Raw genomic sequence first — 17,682 nt, 5'->3', positions numbered from 1 at the left:
AAATAAAAAAAAAAATAAAGAAAGAACGAAGAAGTAGAGAGAGAGAAAGACAAGTGTCTCCATATATCTACTTTTATTTGAATTTAGAAGTATAGAGGGTTAAGTAAAATGCATCAAAAAACCCCTAAAAATGGTTTTGTAATAGAAAACCTCATTAGTGCTTCTCCAGAAAGCCCAAATGAATGATGTTCAATCTCCTCTTCCCCTCACATATCCCACATGTGGGCATGCCCCCACAAAGAGTTTGAATTTGTCTTATGCCTTGGAATCAAACTGGTCAGTGAGTACTTATAAGGCTCGTCAATTTAATGCAGGTAATTATAATTGATGAGATACTGAAGTTCTTCTCGAGAAATTCTAGTGGTAATTCTTGTACTCTACAACCATTGTATATTTGTGGAGTTCTATTTTCCGGTTTATTATATCTTTGGTGCTTCTGATTGGTGGAAGTTATTCTCCCCTCCCTACTGATTGATTTCTTCCTTCACCCCCTCACCCTAACAATTTCAGGTATGAGACTCAGCTACAGATTCAGGAGAGTGGATCTACTACCTAAACGAGAAGTGCGTGACAAGTAATAAGAAGTCCTCCAGTTCTGTAAGAAAGGAGTTGAAGTCCATTCAATGAGGAAATGCCACATCAAATTCCTTATACAAGTCACAGTAGACAGTTCAACATTCAGGGAGCAACAGATATTGATTCATATGTTCCTCAGTTCAAATTCTGATCTGCCAAAAATTTTGAGTCTGGCCTTTGTTGGAGAATGTAGATTATTTATCCCATTTATAGTTTTTCTAACTAGCTGGAGTTACTTTTTTGCTGCTGAAATTTGTCCTTTATATTATGAACAACGATTGTATTCAAAGGCACCACTTTAGAATTTTCACTGCTGCAACAATAAAATTTAAAATTTTTTCTTAATAAATTGGAGCCAGCTATATGTAATATTTGTCACAACTATATGGAATATCAGTCACTTCTATTCACTTCTGTGCCTATTTGTAGGTTTGCTGTGCACCAGCTTCATTTATTTATTTTTATTTTTATTTTTTTTGTATCAATCAGAATTTTTAGCTTGTGTAAAGTAGATGGTGAATTAGTTAAAGCAATAATAATTAATTGCCCAACCAGTTAAACGAGTTGCTTCAAAGTTGGATGCTGATGGAAGGAGATTTCAAATTAGCTTCTATCATTTGAATCAAGATGCAGAAGTCGAAAGTTGGATTTCAAGTTTGACCCTGTCCTTGGACTAGTTACCATGTTTGACTGAACCTTTTGGCTCTGTGCTCTATTTGGTTGGATCATGTTCGACAATCTTCTTACATGGATTTTCCTTCACCTAGTTATCACTAGTAATAAAACTTCGTCATTGGTAGCTAAAGGGGTCTTACCCAAGAACTCGTCATTTGAGAGAGACTCCCACAGCAAGGTTTTACACGCAGAGTAAGCAGCTTTCTTTATTTGTTTAGTCTCTCTTGCCTTTTGGTTTGGGCCCACCTCGTGGTTAGACCACTTGGGTTATTTTGAAGATGCTTGAATGTATTGTCTTCCATGAAAAATAGTGAGCAAACGAGCCATATTCATCGTGCTTTCTCATTCCAAGTCCTTCAAATTTTGTATCTAGGAAGTAGGGCGAATTCGAGTTGTAGTCGAGATATATCCATTTTAGTCAAGAATAAACGGGCATTATAATCAACTGTCAAACTAAAGATTTCGTTGCGTTGAAGGCTCTTAAGTGCAAAAAAATTGAAAGCTTTAGATCTAGATGCAACGAATTTGAAGGTGGATACATACTACATTTCAAATATCAAAGGGATCTCAGCATAATTCTCTTGAGAGCTTTCTTCACTATGCTCGGTTTATATGTCCTCTTGCTAATATAAGCGTCCCGAAAAAATTACAGGAACCACCGTTAAATGAGAATCATGAGCCATTTCCATTGTCAGGGAGGATTGGATTCACATCTAATTTGTCCATCCATGGCTACATCCTCATTCCTCTTATTAGTCATCTGCTGTTTTCAACCTCTGCCAAAATAGAAACAAATTACCAAGGTAACTAAGTTCGACATGCATGATCACTAAAAACTCACATTAATAATTAAGTACAGCATTATTGAACTTGGCATCATTAAAGTATCCATCATTTACATTAGCAAGTGCATAGTAATATTTTCATCAATTTCCTTTGTAGGGTGTGCTATATTTTCCCTAAGCTTCTTTCGTCCTTTTCTTTTCAATCATTTTTCTTTCAGTTTCATTCCCCCTATCTATGCCTTTCCACTTTCTCTATCCCTTTCCTTCACCTTTACTTATTGCATACTCCCAGTATTAGGTCTATAAATTATTTTCTTTTGCCCAAACGGGAGAAGGGTGACAGTAGTTTAACATCAACCACCTCTCCCTGGGAGAGGAGAAAAAGGGGCAAGATTATTGACTAGATGAATCAATCTTTAATGAAGCATACAACTTACTTTAACTGCATTAGAAGAATCATTGGCCATATGTGAAAACATAGCAGAGTATAGTTTTGCATCTCTTCTGTTGCTCTCTGCTAGAAGGTTTTTCAGATTCTTCTGGATTAACTTCACTTCCCTGAAATCAATCATCAAGATGGCACCACAAGACACGTAAAGTTCACAAAAATACAATCTTATCCAGGTAAAACTAGAAGGGACCAGTAGCCTGTGTATACCTGTTTAGAGGATCCACTTCTAAGGCCTTCTTAATGTCCAACTCAGCCAGATGCAATTCACCAACCTCCATATAAGCTTGAACTCTCCTGTATAATGCTTTCACATTGCAAGACTCCACATCTAGGACCTATCAACAATTGGGACAGAATATTATGTCTGAATTTCTGATACGAGACTGCCACTAAACTGGTAAAGCGAAAAAATTTTAATAAGAAAGGAAAGGAATTATCACTCCAACATTCACCGAGTCTCACAGTTCGCTTCATGGTTTCATACCACATTATCAGCATATACATGAGATTCAAATTGGCTGATATTATGATGATACTAGAATAATTATGTGGAAATAATGAGACACTAATTTTTAACTTTAATGGGGCAATGGGTCATTCTAAGAGGATGTCGCGAGAATACACTTATATGTATATTGTTACCTTAGAACATAGCTTAATTACTTCCTGAAAATCATTCAGTTTCAGATTACACGCTGCACCATTCAACCAGCACGACAATCTCAATGACTTGACTAGCTTTTGGTCCTCGTCTGTGAAGACCCCACCTTCACTCACATACTCAGCTGCCTGAGAGCAGTACAACGAAATGCATATACGTCAGAGAGACTGAAGATAAAGCCATTCAAATTTAATGTCAAAATGAATCATCTAATGTACCTTCTCATATTTCTTCCCAGCTCTTTGATACTTTCCAGTTTTGAAAAGTTGATTGCCTTCCTCTTTTTTCCTAACAGCTGCCTCGATTTTCTCAAGATTACTCATTTCCCAAGGTGCTTTTTCCTTTCCGTGAACATGGATTAAGACGTAATTAGAACTTGAACAATTATAATATCCTAGACAACACAAGATCTAGTAAAAAGCTAGCAAAGACATCTTAAGAAACTACACTTGATATGGGAAAAAGAAATGCTAATTAACTCTCCCACACAAGGTTCTTATAAGCTTTTTATTTAGAAATTATAATTATGAAAAGCATATACAACTAATATAATATAAAAGAAACATAAATCACATCCAATATTTTGTAACATCAATACATAACGGACAAAGAGGAAAAAAGAGAAAGTCGAAAAAAAAGAAAAGAGGATACATGTCTTTCTGAGTAGCAAAAGTTCAAAAATTGATAAATCTATCCTAACAGTAGCCTGGATTCCAACTATATTTACTCAACTAAAGCCAACAAAGTCTTGTCCTTTACCCATGTGTAGCCTCAGCTACGTGGATCCTCTTCCTGCACTCTGCTCTATCAAGATATGTAACTCCAAAAGTTCAACAATAAAGGCTCAATTCCTTCCTTTCATCTCATACCATGTGATTTTAGGACAACCTCTTCCCAAGTTTTACCTTTAATTTTAGTTCCACTGACTTCAGCTGATATTGAGCTCACCTCATTCCAACTATATACATTGCACCAAAACAGTGCAATTCTTTACTCCAAAGTTCTCAGAAATGATCAAAAAAGACTTGGAATCTTGGTCAGTAACTAATGTGATAGATAATTTAGAATCCTGAACTTTTGGCTATCCACATAAGATAATACCATTCATGAATTTAGAATTATTATTACAAACATATATTCAAGAGATCCTGATGGAGATAGAGATAAGATACACATAATGATATATATATATAAAGTTAGGATTTTAAAATAAGATTTTGACTCAAAATACATTTACATTAGTTTAGATTAGTTTAAGTTTTCGATAAGGTTTTAGTCTATTAGAAGTTTGCTTTATTTCAGTTTCTTTCAGCTTCTTGCTCTTCAAAAGAGGGCGCTTATTCATTATAACATTCAACCCTTGTTTACATAAATAAAAATTGATTTCCTCTTGCTCTCAATTCTTCTAATTTTTGGCACCCTTCCTTTTCTTGTTTATAGTCAAATTAGTAGCATCAGATCCATTTTTCTCTTTCGCTATTAGATAAGTGGGACTCGGTTGGGTAAAAGCCTGAATTTAACAGTATTATATGCTTCTGGGAGGCTGAGTAAACACTCCGCATTGATTTTGGAATAGGAGGTTTAAAAGACATTATAAAGGTAATTTGAGCACGTATAATGTTATTCCATAAGATCACATACAGGAATAAACTGGTTCGACAATGTTAGAAAAGATTATTATATGTCCATTAGCATTCCAAATATTATGAACAAACTATTCAGAAAATCAGCTTGAAGAATACTGGATTCAAGTTTACATCTACTAAGTTCCAAGGCACATTATGCAAGTATAATATTTTAATTTGGGGCAGTATCATCAAAAGATAAGGAAATTTATAATATATTGTAACACTGCATAAAGGCTTCCATTAGTTCTTTCACTAAGTAGAGACTCAATAGCCGCTTCGATTTCACAAGTTCACTTGCAAACTTTATATTCTAAGAAAATAATTGGCAGACAAATATAACTGAATCTAGACCCAGACAAACACATTCAGATAACCAAGTTTTTTGATGATTACACCAATTTGACTAGATATCTAATGTGTTCGCACTAACTTGACTGATAATGGAGCCAAATGGTGTAATAACAAAACTGGATGGCTGCAGTATTATCAATATGGGAATTCACGAGCCACTGAAAAAGAAAAATAATAATAAAGAGCTGAGGGATGAAACACTAGAAATTGAGAGGATAACAGTTCCAGATGAGACCCAAATCTTCTCAAGGAATCATTTTTGTAAATTACAAGAAATGTAATGTCAAAGCTAGAACAGACAATAACATCAAGGTGAATTCCCCCATCATCATAAATTACTTTATATTTCCCTGGCCGGAGAAAAAAATGAATGATGTATAACTAAATTTGGGCATATCATCTGGATTCTATATCATGAAATCAGGTTCCTATGCATGTGTTTCTTCGGATGGATTCTGCAGTACCAATACTTACCCTTGTGAAATCCAACATTTCAACTTCATACACGACAGTTGAAGATGGTGGAATTATAGAAAGATCCTGCTTTACTTCAGAGCTTCCAAATCCATATTCAGGGGAAATTGTTAATGTCGCACATTCACCTTTCTTCATTGTAGTCGCAGCTCGGTCCAACCCAATAATTACTTGCTCTACAAATAATAAACACGGAATATCAACTGATGATTCTCAGTTGCTTTATAAATATATTTTGTAGGAGGACTTCTGAGAAAATCTAGCCATTCTTCGCTACTACAGTACCCATTTCTGACACCAATCAGAGTTTGAGAGTTAATGAAAGTGTTTTCTTTGATTGTAATCGTACACTGCATGGAATTCCAAAAATTTTATGCCTTATGCGAAACAATGTGCCTCGTACACATCCAATATCATTTACCTATTGAATACCTATTCTAACAAAACCAGCCTTTAAACAGGATATCCAGACATCCACCTATCATACCTTCATTTCTCGATAACATGCAACTCAACTAAGCCCAATAAGGAACTAAAATCATTTAAAGTGTACTCACCTTCAGCTGTGATGAACTCCAATGGCTGTCCACCGTCAAAACCCTTTCTCTCAAATACATTACCATCCTCTAATTTAGCAATATACCTAACTGCAGAATTGGAGTAAGATTTAACATTTTGAGAGCATGTAACATTAGAAGATGAGGTTATATCATGGATTACATGTGCTGATAGTAACAACTGGCCTTTATTTCAATCATTCTTGAAAATCTAGAGGGTATAATAAGTGGTAAAAGACCATGTTATAGAAACACAAAAAGTTGTCTAGCTGACTGTGAACCTTGTTCAATGGATTCAGATCATTCCATAAAATTGTGCTTTCTGTCATATATGCAAATATCTTCAATTTTGACATTGTTTGCAACATTCAGGCTTCCATGTACACTTCATAGATCTAAATGTGATCGACATTGTTGTATCATCTACTAGTGCAGTGCTATCAAGAAGTTAAATTTTACTTCTGACTGCCGCATTTTTCTAGCCCGAAAGGGAAAGTCACGCCATATAGTCTTATAGAACGCAAATGAAAGGTGACATCCACACATGGTGCCATGTTGATGAACGAATTAAATTTTTACTTGTAACAATAGCATTTCTGCTAGACTAAAAATGGAAGTTTTAACTTACTGAACATAGAATGAAAAACTTAATCATACCATGTCGGGAATGTTCTCTGACAAAAACAATACTTTTGTTTGAAGTTTTGACATAGAAAGCAACAAAAAACAAAGAGACTTGTAGAAGAAGGGAAAAGAAAGGGCGCGGGGGGGGGGGGGGGGGGGGGGGGGGGAAAATTATTAATAGAGTAAGCAATAATTAGTGAAAAAGAGAGAAAAAAAAAGAGAAGGGGGGGAGGGGGGGGGGGGGGGGGGGGGGGGGGGGGGGGGGGGGGGGGGGGGGGGGGGAGTGAGAGAAGAAGATGGAAATAGAAAGGGGAGAAGAATCAAAATAACAGAATTATTAGAGAGAGAGAGCGAGAGAAATATTTGTTTATTTAATAATCAAGTCTAACTACTACAATGCATAAGTACTCTTTAGACAGAATTCAAACTTATCTAATTTAAGGCCATGTTTGATCCACATTTTTTCAAAAAAATACATCCTTAAACAGTGATTTGACATCATTTTAACAACACATTATTCAATAAAATAATATTTACACGCAAATCCAAAACTTTTCTTTATTTTTTAACCACACATTTCCCATCAATACACTATTCAAAAATGCATTCTAAGAAAAATATTGTGGCTCAAACAAGGGCTAAGTTGGAAACAACTAATTAAAAATTCCAGAAAATCTATCAAACTAAACTCTAACTAGTTTTCCTGAAAAAAGAATTTAAACTTGGAAAGTCTTCATATATCTAATAGGATCTCCATCATAAGTTCTCATTCAAACCGAGAGAGTCCACAAGAAACACAGTGTGGCTTTGTAGCGCAAACAATACAAATTAAATTCCCTGGTCCTTCGTCCCTTGTCTGACTACTTATGCATAACTAACCATGGGAGAAAAACCCAACAATCATGATTTTCAAGCCTCAAACACTACAGATGACCATTGATAAAGAAATTCAATAGTTTTTAATCTGAGATTTTCTTTCATATGAGATAAAAACATACAACCCATCATGTGAACTTGAAATTAGAGGAGACCTTACAGGTGAATATGTTTTGCTCAATAACAGTCCATACTCGTGTATAGATACTTACTAGTAACAGAAGCACCTTCATTTGCTGTAAGGACACCTTCTCCCTCCTTCAAAATTTTCTTTTTAACTTTCATATCACCAGTAACATCTATTACAGGCTTGATTGCAGATAATTGCAAAGCAATATTCAGCACAGAATCCGGTGGAACTGGGGGAAACTCTTCCACTGATTCCTTACCCACATCTCCAAAGGCATCTGCACCAATTAGTTAAATAAGAAAAAATTATCAGTTACGACGACAAATTTTGAATTTGATGGAGCTGATAAAAGAGTGTCAATAAGTTCAAATCAGTAAAAAGTTATTGCCATGAAAGAAATCTCAAATCTTTATCAGATGAAAACTTCAACCCAGGATCCATATAGTACATCTAAATGTTTGTCTTCCATTGTGACAGACAGAGATAAAGACATTCAGAATCATTGTCCACGAGCATTTTTAAAACCTATTATTATTATTATTATTATTATTATTATTATTACTACTACTACTACTACATTCAGAACCACTGCCCAAGAACACAATTGTATCCGATTTTCTAATAAGAATGAAAAATAATTAATACCAAAGAGGGTCTTCTTACTGATAAATAGCATGTAAGCATCAACTTCCAACGTGAAATTAACTATCGCCATGCAGCATGCTAAAGCTTTACAAAAGATAAAACTAGTACTTCAGTCCTTGTTTACTTCGTTTGATGTAACATACAGTTTTAAGTAAGAATTGAAAACACAAGTATTTGACGTAACTTTTCACGCCACGCACTTAAATGAGGGTATTTGTAGAAAGCCGATTAACTATTTCTTAGAAAGAGATTGTATTTTGTAGATATTACATAAAACACAACAAAGCAAGGGAGAACTAAATATAAGATGTTTTGTCAGTTTTACCACATAAAGATAAAGTATAGCATGTCATACCCTCATAAAGATGATTTAACACTACTTTAGCTAAATTCCATTTAACTCCACCTCCCGTGAAGCTTGGGAAAGTATCAGTACGAAAGTAGTCTAGGATTTGGTACGTATAAGATTTCATTAACTGTCCTCTTCTGCTTTAAAGAGTCACCCTATTATCTAATTTGAAAGCTTTCGTTTTAAATATATATCGTACTGTACACTATTACATAAGGCTTTAAAGAATCGGATTATTTTTCCACATGAACCAAATTATCTACAATAGTAAGGTTCATCTTGAGTAAAGATGACATACTCATCATGATAAACAATCTTTGTTGATCAATAGATTTGGGCCCCATTTGGCCCCCACTTTGGTGAAATAGTGTTTTTTTGAAAAATGAGTAGTTGAAAAAGAAGGAAATTTTTTTGATTTATGTGTAATATTATTTTATAAAAGATTGTGTAATTAAAAATAGGAGAGAAAAAAATAAAATGTAATTTAATGGATTCCAAACGGGGCGTAAGTATTAACAACATACACGAAACTTAATCCAAAAACAAACTCACACAACCAGTTTATAATACTTCAAAAAAGTAGCTCGCGGTGCAAAGTAATTTTTTTTCTTTTTTTATAGATAATCACATAATTTTATTAATCAAAAGATAATACATAAGAAGTCCATTATCAATGTAAACAAGATAGAAATAACATAAAATTAGGCAGCCCTTCTATCGGATTAGTAGCCGCAGCATTAAACCAATTATACAAAGTGTAAACTGCTCTATCACCGGCGTTTGATCTACAAAACAGCAGTCGTTCATTTCTCTCCACACACACTATACAATGCATCCTAAAATAAGATTCCAAACAAACTTGCTATTTTTATCTGGAAGCTCTCTCCTCCATGCCTACACCATGTCCTTTATACATCTTGGCAACACCCAATTCATATGTTGAGAAACTAGAATACCGTACCAAAGCCAACAAACACCATCATAATAAATGAACAAGCGGTCAATCGTTTCCCCATCCATCTTACACATATAGCATCATTCAATAACATAACAACCTTTTCTTCGAAGATTGTCCATCGTTAACACCTGCCCTCTCACAACCTTCCATGGTAAAAATGGCACCCTTGGAGGCAATTTACATTGCAATACTCTCTTCCAACGGAATGAACTCTCTACAGGTTCCAATAAGGGTCTGAAATAAGTGCGAACGTAGAAAATATCATTTCGTGTCACCCTCCACCTGCTACAATCGTCTTCTTCGACCTGGATGTGCACCTCATACCAAGAGGTCAAAAACAACGCATAATAATCCAGTTCACAATCCTATAAACCCCTCCCGAAAGCGATGTTCCAGCTAGGACTCCCATTATGTATAGCTATTATATCATTTACCATAGCAGAAGACTCCAAAGCAATGCGATGCAAAGGAGGAAACCGCACTTTTAGTAGCTGATCTCCACACCAACAATCTTTCCAAAACCTGACATTCGTACCATTCCCCACCAGAAAATCCAATCTATCCCGAAAATTACTCCATCCCTTCCTGAGAAAAATAAACTACTTCCATGATTCATATCTGAAGTGTCCATTTTTTAAATGTAGTCTCCAGCATTAGGACAAACTGAAAATTAGGAAATCAATCATCATCTTAGTAATGGAATATCCATCAAGAAGCCCACTACAAAGGAAATATGGTGTGGAATGGATAAGTTCATATGACACTTAAGTCTAACCAAGAATGCTATAAAAACTTATGGAAGTATGAAAGCGAACACTTTCTAAAAAGTATATGTAAGTATATGGGAGGAATGTTGCTTGCAAACAAATCTCACAAAGGAGGCATGGAAGTTATCTAAACTAAGTTTAAGAGATTCATTCCATAGCAATGAGATCATAGTATTTCAACAAATTATTTGATGTAAGGCATAGTGGGGATCTTAGGGATTTGTCCAACTCATAGAAGAGATATATAATACCTATATTACAAGAATTTGTGCCTCAGGTATGAGGGTATGGAAAAGAAATTGACTTGGATAGCATAATTACAATTATGCATTATGCGGAAGTAACATGGTATCAAGATAAATTAGGAGAACGATTAATTAGTTGGTTGAGACATATCTTGCACCAACCTAGTGAAGATCACATCATGAGAATGATGAGATTTTAGCAGAAAAGGTTAGCATATAAAGAAGTGGACCAAACTTACATATCTTTATGTGATTACAAAGGATTTTATTTCATTGGATCTTTAATAGATGTAGCAATGAATTAAGCAGATTGGTGAAGAAGCTAACCAAACTTATGAAAAAGAAGGCTTAATATATTTTCTTTTGTTGTTTTGGGTGTCAGGATGGCCTTAGCTCTTGAATATTTGGGTGCTCCATAGAAAAAGAGAAAAATAAATTCGAATATCAGTCTAATGCATCGTGTGAGATTTGCAGTATCAGGGTCAAAAATTCAATTATAAACCTTATGAAACCTTCATATGCATGATTAACTCAAAGCTTGATTCTGGATAAACAATTTGTCAAACTTTTCAGATCATTTGAAAGTGTGCAATGCTGATGATACTAAGCCCCTGTTTGGGCTTCATTTTAGAAAAAAAATGCATTTTTCCCTTTCTTATTTTTAATCACATATTCTCCAATAAAATAATACTACGCGTAAGACAAAAACTTTCTTTATTTTTTAACCATAGTTTCTCCAAAAAATCACTATTCCAAAATAAAATTTTCCCCAAAATTCATTTTTAATGGAGCCCAAACAGGGGCTAATACTTATCTTTGTAAAAATGAAGGAAACTTACACTGGGGCTGAACAATCAAATTCACTCTCTCCCCCCTTTGCATGGTCTTGATAGCTTTGGGTAATGCTGGACAGAAGTGACCTAAAAAAGGAAACTAGGTCATTTTACATGAAAATTATATATTGGTAAAACTTGTCAGAGACGCATGTAACTTACCATCTTTGACATAAAACTCCACTCCCTCTTCAGGTGTTTTTGCAACAACGGTGTCATCAACCAGGGTCACCTTGTAATTTACTGCACGTGAACATTGAAATCAAGAAACTGGCTCATGTCGAGAATGTTAAATGCACAATCAGATATGACAGTTGGGAAAAGAAATAGTCAAATTCTATCAATCACATTACCACAAACTTCATCTAAATCATTAGGAGGGCCAACTTGTTCCCCCCTGTCCATGATCTTCTTGATGATTCCACCATCCCTGAAGACATCTACCACTGTAATCCATGAGGTTAGTTCCACCTCAAATTGAATAATCGAATCCGGAGGAACACCATCAGTGCCAGCTTCCCCATAACCCACTTCAGGAGGCAGAGTGAACAACGCTTTTTCGCCTTTTCTCATTGTAATAATTCCATGGTCTAACCCAGTTACAACTTCACCTAAACAAAAACACAAAAAAGACCCCGCCAAAATCTCAAATAAATAAAAGAGCTACATACCACCTGTTAAATAGGAAAAGAATAACAAGTGAAAGGTGATGCTTCAAATTCCAGTTCAATTTGCACAAGGATAGGAGAAATAATTATTCAAAAGGGAATTAAAGCTCACTTATAGATTACATACAATACAGTTTTAAAAATATAAAAATGTGAGATTAATAAAAGCGTTATTAGCTCTAGTCATGTTCAATAAGAAAATTTCAACACTGGCTCAATTAGAGTCAATCTCCAAGAAAATGGAAGAACTACAGAAGGAAACTGGAACACAACAATGGCATATGCATTATTTCTGGGGGGAAAGAAAAATCCCCCAAAATTGACTCAATTCTCCTTTCTATAGATGCACTATGAGATAATTGATGTGCTATAACACCTTATATCATGTGGCATAGGAAAAACAATGAAGTAGAGCCTGAAAAAGCCAAAACCAAACATCCTAATCAGATAAAAAATCAAAATGAACTCAAAAAACTCACCATGTCCAAGCCTGAAAGTGAAAGGCTTATCCATATCACCAGAAACGAACTCCGTACCATCCAACAGACTCCCAACATAGTGAACTACACTCCAATAGACCAAAAACAAGTATCAGATGCAGCATAAAAAGAATTGATACAGTTGACCTAAGCTTGTAGAAAGTTATTAGGCTAACAACCAACCGATATATAAGAATTAGATTACAAACTAATCTATTTTTTAATAAAATCTGAATTTAAATTAGTTCAGTATACTACTTACACCCCAACTTGCATATTTCAGTTTTAGTTCATTTTCTTCTACAAAAACCATGTTAACAATTAATCAGTTGAGTACAAAATGTTCACAACCAGTAAAGCAAACTTAAAAAGCTAAGATCCAAAAGCTCTTCACATCCTGATGTAAGTGTTAAACTACTCCTACCAGCTACAAGTCTTAAAACACATTAATTTGCCACTACATTCATTTCCACATGATTAGAGTAGAAAATATGACATATATGTAGATGTAGAGTGCTTACTGGTGACTTCATCACCAAATTGAGGACTCTCCCAATTAACGCCACGTTTTAGTAGTTTCTTTTTGAGGCAGCCAAATGGGGACTTTATTTCTCTTTCTTCACCCACTTTCAGAGGCGGCGCTGATTCAATTTCTTCTCCTGGCTCTTCTTCTTCTTCTTGGTCATCATCTTCGTCTTTTATGTCCTTAATGTTCACTTTCGAAAACTCCACCATTTTATAAGCTTTCTTTAGGGAGATCTTGTGCACTATTTGGGTTTCAGTCTTTTGTTATTATATAATAACTTGCTTATTTTACTGGGTTTCTGGGTGATCGGAGGAGACACCGGATTGTGGAGGCGTGACAGAAATGTGGGTAGTTTCGAGTTAACTTTCGAGAGAATTCGAGGATAGTTGTTTTGATTTTTTCTTGGTGTTCAACTTTTAATGAAATTTCAATTAGGTCACTAAATTTTAATTTGTCTTGAATCACTGAATTTCAATTGATTTTATCTCCACGTTGATCAAGAAAATGTTTAATTGCAATAAGGCCACAGATCTTTCATCAATGGGTTACATAACGTGCCAAGATACCACTACACGAGTATCATACAAACGTTAAAAAAATAAATCAATACATGCATTTTAATTTTTTTAGTGCACATTGGTCAAACTTTATTTTTATCCACATCTTCTATATGATTCATACTTTTACCTACTTTTACTCATTCCTTTTATATTTTGTAGAACTTACAATATAATTACTTAAATCTTTGCCAAACAAGATAATTCGGATTGTGAAGGCGCGATAGAAATGTGTATAGTTTCGAGTCAACTTCCGAGATAATCCGAGGATAATTGTTCTAATTTTTTGACAATGTTAAACTTTTAATGAAATTTCAATTAGGTCACTAAATTTTCATTTGTCCTGAAGATGAAAAATGTTTAATTGCAATACNCAATGTTAAACTTTTAATGAAATTTCAATTAGGTCACTAAATTTTCATTTGTCCTGAAGATGAAAAATGTTTAATTGCAATACCGCCATAGATCTTTCATCAACGGTTACGCAACGTGCCAAGATACCATCACACGAGTATCATACAAATGTTGAAAAAATAAAACAATACATGCATTTTAATTGTATTGTTTTATTTTTCAGTGCATATTGGTCAAACTTTATTTTTATCTACCCCTCCTATATAATTATGCATTATTTATATATTCTGTAGAACTTACAATTTATAATTACTTAAATCTTTGTCAAACAAGATATTGTATTTATCATTTTTGTTTCTAAGGTTTCATGTAGCAACTACGTGAAAGATTAGTAACTACATAGTTATCAATCAAATAATTTCTATAAGTTTGAAGATGATAGATTATCAAAATTGACAAAACGAGATTATGAGAGTTAGTTGGTGATGACACAATACATAGTAAAACATCAGCAAAGACATTTGAGTACGTGTTGAGTCAAGAAATCTATTCTAGGATTTCATCCCCCTTAAGCAAAGTCTAAGTGTTACACTAAATAAATTTTATGTATTTTTAAATAGTATGAAACACATTATTGAAAGCCCAAGACTAGCTAACCAAAAAGGGGGTGAATTGGTTATATCAACTTTTTCGAAAAATAATTATAAATATACAACTAATGCTTACTTGAATGTAGCAATTAATCAAATGTTCTTAAATATGAAAAAGTGGAAAGATTAAGATGAAATCACAAGTAAAAAATAAAAGCAAAGATAAGTAAAAGGGAAGAGAAGTCAAACGATATGATATGGAGGTCTGATCCAATGCAATGATCTACGTCCCTCATTACCAAGCTCTCTATCATGAGTAAGATCTTTTCACTATATTGATTAACTTATGATGCAATTCAACCTTCTTACAAAGCTTCCGGTGACTTACAAATAAGGAGCATCGATATTTTACAACGTTGAGCTTTCCTGAACCTCAATCGACCCACAATTCAAGGTTTAAAAGAAAATTGAAGATACAATCAAATACTTCTCTCTTAATTAATGATATGAATTTAATTAAGAATCAAGAGAGAAATAGGTACAACACTTCAATAAATCACAAAGAATATAGCTCAAGTATTGTATGAAAAACTTTAATGAGATATGTGATTTTGTAAGGTTTGATTACTCAAAAAGATTTTCAAGAAGTATGTCATTTGATCTTAATAGATTGAAAACAAGGTAGAATAGATCAATAAATAACTTTCTTAAATGCTCAAAAATTGTTGTTATAAGTGAGGAAGTGAAAAGGTATTTATAACACTCAAACGGGCAAAACTTCTGTCCATCCGGACAAGCCATCCGGATGAGGTAAAAACTAGCCGTTTGAGACAGAGTTAGAACCGTAAAATAAATTGACCATTGGGTCATCTGGATATCCGGATGGGCAGAACATTGCCCCTCTAGACTTTCTCCTTCGTGATGAATTTTCATGCAGGTATTTGAAGGATTTTTTCATTTATTGTATAGATAAGTATTCTGTAAATATGTAACCTTGAAAATCGAAATACTTATCTTTTTGAAAATAATTTTTATGCAAGTTTTATTTGTCGTGAAAGAGTCTCGTGCATAAAAATTGTTTGAGCTATAATCGATGCAAAATATTAAAGTGTTTTACCTTTACATTTGAGTACTAAAATGCATCTATATCTAATGTCTTCAATTTCTTCTTCCAAACGATTTTTGACGCGAAAGCTCGATTTCAATCTCTTCGTTCGTCGATCTCCAAACTTTCCTTGTGCATTGATCGTTTGGCGTCAAGGTTTTTCATCTATGTGTATGATCTTAATCTCGATTCTCGTGTTTTCATTTTTCGTTAATTCCACAATAATCACTAACAACAATTAAATTCAATTAGCTAGAATTAAATGCAATTTGTTTGTAAAAATCAAAATGAGAAGTTAACCATTAGGTCAACAATTTTCACATTTTTAATTATGACAAACAAGATGATTTACAATACAAATATTAAACAAATTGAATTGGCACAAGGAATAGAAATATTGAATATTACAAGTAATGTTCCCCCTATCAATTTCACTTAAGTTCGCCTTATCAACATGCATATAAAAGTTTTTTACTTCCTCCTTACAATATTCCTCCTATTTTGCATAATCATCTACTTTTCCTCCCCCTTTTGGCATAAGCAAAAAAAATAAATAAATAAATAAGAATACAAGGAGCAAAAATAGCATGGAGAAAGACAACCATTCATAAGAGAAATGAATGTTGCAATAGGTAAGCATAAAAGTTCAATAAATGACATATAGAAGCAGATAATAAAGATCCAGTAGAATACGACAAGGAAATAAACTAAGAAGTCGGAGGCGGTGGTGATGGTGGGAATCGAGTGTAGAAATCAGTGAAGAAACCAACCTACTGAGCTTGCATCTCAAGCTGCTGCTACTGCATCTCAAGCTGTCAATCATGGATGGTAATCTACTAAGCCTGAATCTGGAGTAGTAGGCTACCCATGCTATCAATCGTCGAGGTAAGCGAATCAATCCGCCATGAATGAGATTACACCATTCCTCGGTGAATGTAGAACGACCTCTAGAAGGATGAGGTGTACTTGAGCCAGGAATATTTGATGCGGGTATAGGAGCTTCAGAAACATAGGCTTGTTCTCGGGTTCAGCGTCAGCTTCTTTTTCAATTGGAAGAGTAGATGGACCGAAAGTAAGATCAAACCCTTTCGTATGAGCCACCCATTGCCTATGTTCCTTTACTATTTTCATCCTTTTTAATGTCTGAATGTTAATAGTATCGGTAGGGTGTAATTTTATAAAATCTTCTCCGTCCAATGAAACATTAAAATGCTTAAAAAAATTTGTGAGAAGCATCTCGTAAGGTAAAGCTTTGGTGTGTCGTGATGCATGCACAAGCTTCATAAGGCCAAGTGCAATAGTAGGAAAATCAATTTTACACCCGACTAGTAGAGAATCCAAAATAAAGAGATCGAAGTGATTGACTTCGTCTCGATGACCTTTGTGAGAAAAATAATGTGAGCAATGATATTTTGCAAAACTTTGCATGAAAGTGTTAATTGACGTGCACTAATTTTTGTGATGTTCTCTAAGTCTTTCCCCGTAACTCGACGACATGCCTCAGAAGGATCGTATCCTTCTCTGGTTGGTGGAGACTTATGTAAAAACACTTTTGAGTCACAAGGCTCGAGATTAAGTAGTTGACGAATTAACACTTTTGAAATTGTGAACCGGACATTTTTAACAAAGTAAGGATTTCGTTTAAACGTGTCGTAAAATTTATTTTTTGATAAAATTCTTTCATAAGGCATGGATAAGAGTGTTCTTCCATTGTGGTCATGGTTATCCATCCCATGCGTTCAAAACATTCTTCAATATGAAAAGCGTGAGCTTCTATTGTAAAATCCACAAAATCAACATTCTTACCGATTAAAATGG

The 17,682-nt window shown here is 34.4% G+C and overlaps 2 protein-coding genes across 5 annotated transcripts in view; one reads left to right on the top strand and one right to left on the bottom strand.

Annotated features, from left to right (window-relative positions):
• The window catches only part of LOC111367656 (calcium-transporting ATPase 3, endoplasmic reticulum-type), a 33,852-nt gene extending 32,866 nt beyond the window's left edge, over positions 1 to 986 (top strand). Inside the window, exons 33-34 of the mRNA XM_022988639.1 lie at positions 315 to 363; positions 511 to 986. Of these exons, the coding sequence (XP_022844407.1) occupies positions 315 to 363; positions 511 to 578 (117 nt within the window). The 3' untranslated portion in view covers positions 579 to 986. The remainder of the gene's footprint in view (positions 1 to 314; positions 364 to 510) is intronic.
• A 703-nt stretch (positions 987 to 1,689) lies between these two features.
• On the bottom strand, positions 1,690 to 13,677 carry LOC111367657 (70 kDa peptidyl-prolyl isomerase). 4 transcript variants are annotated; one of them, XM_022988642.1, is made up of 13 exons: positions 13,254 to 13,677; positions 12,733 to 12,816; positions 11,939 to 12,196; positions 11,748 to 11,828; positions 11,592 to 11,672; positions 7,871 to 8,065; positions 6,159 to 6,248; positions 5,602 to 5,777; positions 3,367 to 3,489; positions 3,130 to 3,276; positions 2,695 to 2,822; positions 2,474 to 2,594; positions 1,690 to 2,027 (listed from the first exon to the last, which is right to left on the bottom strand). In XM_022988642.1, exons 1-13 carry the CDS (start codon positions 13,465 to 13,467, stop codon positions 2,004 to 2,006), a joined length of 1,722 nt encoding a protein of 573 aa, XP_022844410.1. In that variant the 5' UTR covers positions 13,468 to 13,677; the 3' UTR covers positions 1,690 to 2,003. The 4 variants fall into 4 exon arrangements, with proteins under 4 accessions (XP_022844410.1, XP_022844411.1, XP_022844412.1 ...); XM_022988643.1 differs by lacking the exons at positions 5,602 to 5,777; positions 11,592 to 11,672; positions 11,748 to 11,828; ... (1 more) ...; positions 12,733 to 12,816; positions 13,254 to 13,677; XM_022988644.1 differs by lacking the exons at positions 5,602 to 5,777; positions 6,159 to 6,248; positions 11,592 to 11,672; ... (2 more) ...; positions 12,733 to 12,816; positions 13,254 to 13,677 and having other exon boundaries at positions 7,871 to 8,023.
• Between the last annotated feature and the right edge of the window lie 4,005 nt (positions 13,678 to 17,682).

Source organism: Olea europaea, chromosome 18, assembly GCF_002742605.1.
Source record: "Olea europaea var. sylvestris chromosome 18, O_europaea_v1, whole genome shotgun sequence".
NCBI lineage: Eukaryota > Viridiplantae > Streptophyta > Magnoliopsida > Lamiales > Oleaceae > Olea > Olea europaea.
The sequence above is the reverse complement of the archived record's forward strand: the minus strand, read 5'-3'. Positions and strand labels throughout refer to the sequence as shown.